A 4,917-nucleotide genomic window follows, 5' to 3' on the forward strand; every position below is an offset into this window, starting at 1 on the left:
GGCAGAGGGGCAGAGAGAAAGGGGGGGAGAGAGAGAGAGAGAGTCTTAAGCAGGCTCCATGTCCAGCACGGAGCCCCATGCAGGGCTTGATCTCACAACCCTGAGATCATGACCTGAGCTGAAATCAAGAGTAGGACACTTAACTGACTGAGCCACCCATGCAGCCCCAATTTCATTATTCTGCATGCAGTTATCCAGTTTTCCCTGCACCATTTATTGAAAAGAGTATCCTTTCTCTATTGAGTCTTTTTTTTTTTAAGGTTTTATTTATTTATTTGAGACAGAGAGAGACAGAGCATGTGCACGGGGTAGGGGGCAGAGGGAGAGGGAGAAAAGACTTCATGCTGAGCAGGGAGCCCAAACTGGGGCTCAATCCCAGGACCCCGAGATCATGACATGAGCCAAAGGCAGAGGCTTAACCAACTGAGTCACCCACGCACCCCTCTATTGAGTCTTCTTAAGTCCCTTCTCAAATATTAGTTGATTATATGTATATGTGTTTATTTCTGGGCTCTCAGTTCTGTTCTATTGGTCTATGTGTCTATTTTTATGCTGGTACCATACTGTTTTGATTACTATAGCTTTATAACAAAGTTTCAAACAGGAAGTGTGATGCCTCTAGCTTTGTTCTTCTTTCTCAAGATTACTTTGGCTCTTTGGGGTCTTTTGTGATTCCATATGAATTTTAGGATTTTTTTTTCCCTATTTCTGTTACAAATGTCATTGGAATTGATAGGGATTGCACTGAATCTACAGATTGCTTTGTATAGTATGGACATTTTAACAATATTAATACTTCTGATCTATGAACATGGGGTATCTTTCTATTTATGTATTCAATTTCTTTCATCAATGTCTTGTAATTTTCGGCATATAGCTCTTTTACCTCCTTGGTTAAATTTATTCCTAAGTATTTTATTATCAATTTTTTATGTGTCTCTCCTAGACTATAAGATACTTGAGGGAAGAGCATTATTCAAATATATATATATAGGCTCAAAAGACATTTAATTAATAAGTTGATTTAAAATCATTGATAGTTATGGGATGCCTGGGTGGCTCACTCGATGAAGCATCTGCCTTCAGCTCAGGTCATGATCCCATGGTCCTGGGATCGAGTCCTGCACTGGCTCCTAGCTCAGCAGGGAGCCTGCTTCTCCCTCTCCCACTGTCTCCTCCCCCGCCCCCCGCTCATGCTCTGTCTCTGTCTTTATGTTAAATAAATAAATAAAATCTTAAAAAAAAATAAAATCATTGATAGTTATGACTCTAATAATAGTACCTATGCCAGGAACTAATTTAAGTACTTTATGCATGTTAACTACTTTATCTTCTATCTTGTAGCTGGATACTCAGCTGGATACTCAGCCTGCAAGAGCAGGCTTTCTCTATCAGTGAAGGCCATTCATCCTCTTTCAGTTTTTAAAGGGTTGCACATGGATATTCAAGCATACACTCAAGAGTGTGACAAATATCCCAGTCAAACTGCCCATGCACTCCCATGTCACAATATGTAAGGGATTTAGCTCAATGCCACAAAGAATACTAAAATGAGTAAGATTTAGCTCATTTTCCAAAAAGCTCTTAACTTTTAGAGGGCTGATAAAAATCTGCTGTTCCCCCCTTCTCCACTCCCTTCACCAGCACCTTTTTCTTGCTGGACTCCTAAAATGCTTTCAGTAAATTTTATATAATTAGGTAAGAAATTGGAGGCTTTCTTTCTGGGGAAACTGACCTACCCAAAAGAAAAGACTTCAGAAATTATTTTGGGAGTGTCCTGGTGGGAGAGCCAGAACCCACATCCAATCACCTTGTGGCAAGGTCCACAAACTGGCAGATGTGTTCCCAGAAACAGAGTTCCCAGTAACATTTTCTTTAAAATTAAGCAACCAGAAACCACCAGACAGGAAAGGGAAGTTTTAGCATGGAAGGCAGAAATTGAACAAACAGAAAAACAGAAACACAGAGAAAACAAAAATAAGGGAGGAAACAAAAGGAAACTCTAAAACATTTAAATTAATTTTGTTAAAAAGGTAAGAACAGATGCTACAACAATCTAAAAGAAGCAAAAGCATACACAAAACAAGCAAAGGATATTTTGCTACAAATAAAAGAAAGAAAATTAAAAGTATGATTAAAAAAATAAACCTTTTAACATGTAAAAGAGGCAAAACTTTTCTTCTACCCTTTTAAGGTCTGTCACTGGGCCTGAGAATTAAGTTTGCATAAGAGAGATTAATAGGAAAAAAGTATACAAATTATATTTTTCCATGTACATGGAAGCCTCCAGACCCACAAAGTGGTCAGGCCTACATGCTTATATGCTAGGTTGCACAAAGAACAGTAACTGTGAAATGAGTAACTAAAATATCCAGGAAGGCTAAAGGAAGATAAGGATTATTATTTTTTTTAATTTTAAATTTGTTTTTTTCATTTTTTGTTTTTAATACAAATGCCTGACTGTGCTCAATTGTCAAGCTGCATGCATGAAAAACTGGCCAGCCCAGTGTATTAATCATGAGCAAATGGAACTGCAAGGAGTCCATTAGGTGCTTCCTTATCATTAAGGTAGTATAAGTATTTATATCGTAAAACTGATGTGTAGCTTGATCTTTAGGGGACAGGACCACCAACCAATACATGCAGATTTTGTGTGTGTGGACAGAAGGTACTTTTGACATTCAGTTTTGCTATACAGAAATAGAATGAGTAAATGAACTTTTTTTTTTTTTTTGCAAGAGGTAAAAGATTCAATTTGATTCTTCTAGAAGGGGAAAAGGAGTTGAAAGTAGGCCTTCATTTTGCAGTCATCATCTGTACGAATTCTTCATAGTTGACCTGCCCATCTCCATCAATATCTGCTTCTCTGATCATTTCATCTACTTCTTCATCTGTTAGTTTTTCTCCTAAGTTGGTCATGACCTGACGTAGCTCCGCCGCGCTGACGTAACCGTTGCCATCCTTGTCGAAGACTCGGAATGCCTCGTGAATTTCTTCTTCACTGTCTGTATCTTTCATTATTCTAGCCATCATAGTCAAAAATTCTGGGAAGTCGATGGTGCCATTTCCGTCAGCATCCACCTCGTTGATCATATCCTGAACCTCGGCTTCTGTTGGGTTCTGACCCAGTGACCTCATGACGGTTCCAAGTTCCTTTGTTGTGATGGCTCCATCGCCATCTTTGTCAAATGGGGAGAAAGCTTCCTTGAACTCAGCAATATGCTGTTCGGTCAGCTGATCAGCCATGGTGCGAGCGAAAGGAAGAAGAGCAGAGGGAGCGAGGGCGGCTGCACCAGCGCAGAGGCTGGGACGGCGGGGGCGCTTCCGCTGCTGCTGCCGCTGCTACTGCGAAGGCGCGATGTGCGCTCAGCGCTGTGCTGCTGCCGCCGCCAGACTGCGAGTAATGGCGCCCAGCCCGCGAGGCTCCCACCACCACTGCCCGAGGATTATTTTAACAAGATTTATTTGTCCAGATTCTTTTCAGCCTTAATTCCTGTCTCTGGTGATGAGAATGTTCAGGGAAATTATCTTTCATGTGGGAATTTTATCTTCTCTTTTTAGGGGGAAAAAGATGAGAGGGTCAGAGTGCCTTTCTTGCACCTGTTTCTTAAGTGCTTTTAACTCAAAAGGGTCAACATACCAAATTGGCGTATTTTGGGGTGGCAGGTTCTCAATCCTTTCAAATGGGAGCATTGAAAAATGAAGTACAAAGTAGAAACAAAATACCAAGATAGTGAAAAATACAAAGATAGTAAAATTTTATTTATTGAAACAATACCGGGAGTCCAACATCTCAAAAATCATAGTTCCAGGGGCACCTGGGTGGCTCACTCCATTAAGCGTCTGCCTTCGGCTCAAGTCATCGGTCTCGGGGTCCTGAGATCAAGCCCCACATCGGGCTCCCTGCTCAGCAGGGAGTTTGCTTCTTCCTCTCCCTCTGCCCCTCCCCCCCCAACTCGTGCTCTCTCTCTAGCTTGCTCTCTCTCTGTCTCAAATAAATAAATAACATCTTTAAAAAGAAAGAAAGAAAGAAGAAAGAAAGAAAGAAAGAAAGAAAGAAAGTTCCAGAAATTTAGAGTAAACAGAAGATAGCAGATTACCAAAAGATAAAACAAGAATATTTTCCAGAACTGAAAGGCATGTATTTCTAGGTTTAAGGGACCCACAGACAAATCCTACATCAAACCACATCATATAAAATTCATGAATAATAGGTATAAAGGATAGATTTTAAACATCATCAGAGTAAAAAAAGAAATCCTCATCTTTTATAAAGGATCAAGAATCAGTTTAAAATGATCATTGAATAAAGCTAGTAATAAAAATAATGAAAAGATAATCAGTTACAGCATCAGACTTCCCAACTTCATCACTGGAAGCTGAAAATAACAGAACAATGCGTTCAAAATTTGAAAAAAAGGAATTTCTACCCTAATACTGAACCAAATCAAACTAGCAAGTGTGAAAATAAGACAAAGATATTTTAGGTCATAAAAAATGTAAATAGAAGTACCTACCAGGAATCCTTTCCCAGGAATCTACTGAACAATATGCTGCCTCAAACAAAGGAGTAAATCAGGAGAGACAAAAACATGCACTGCAGGAAGCAGAGCCTCGAGGAAGAGAGAGGTGGACAGCCTTCCCTGTGGTGGGGAAGGGGAGGGGATTCCTAGCAGGACAGCTGTGCCACCAGCCTTGGACCAGCCAGTCCTCATTACAGCAGGACCAAGGCCTCAGGAGATCTATCTCCAAGAAGAAATAAACATGACAAAATCCTAGTATGTTTGAAATTATTCAGAGGAGTTTGTGAAAAACATAACAAAACCAGAACAGTAGTAAATGTTGAGGAAATGAAGACCCAAACTCAGAATTTAGAAATAAACCTTGTCATTAAGAAGAACAGCATGTGGGGGCACC

At 40.0% G+C, this 4,917-nt stretch overlaps 1 protein-coding gene across 1 annotated transcript; it reads right to left on the reverse strand.

Annotated features, from left to right (window-relative positions):
• Nucleotides 1-2,796: 2,796 nt before the first annotated feature.
• Nucleotides 2,797-3,246, reverse strand: LOC110592210 (calmodulin-1-like). The gene has a single exon (XM_021703176.2). It carries the CDS (start codon nt 3,244-3,246, stop codon nt 2,797-2,799), a length of 450 nt encoding a protein of 149 aa, XP_021558851.1.
• Nucleotides 3,247-4,917: the final 1,671 nt, after the last annotated feature.

Source organism: Neomonachus schauinslandi, chromosome 3, assembly GCF_002201575.2.
Source record: "Neomonachus schauinslandi chromosome 3, ASM220157v2, whole genome shotgun sequence".
Taxonomy (NCBI): Eukaryota; Metazoa; Chordata; class Mammalia; order Carnivora; family Phocidae; genus Neomonachus; species Neomonachus schauinslandi.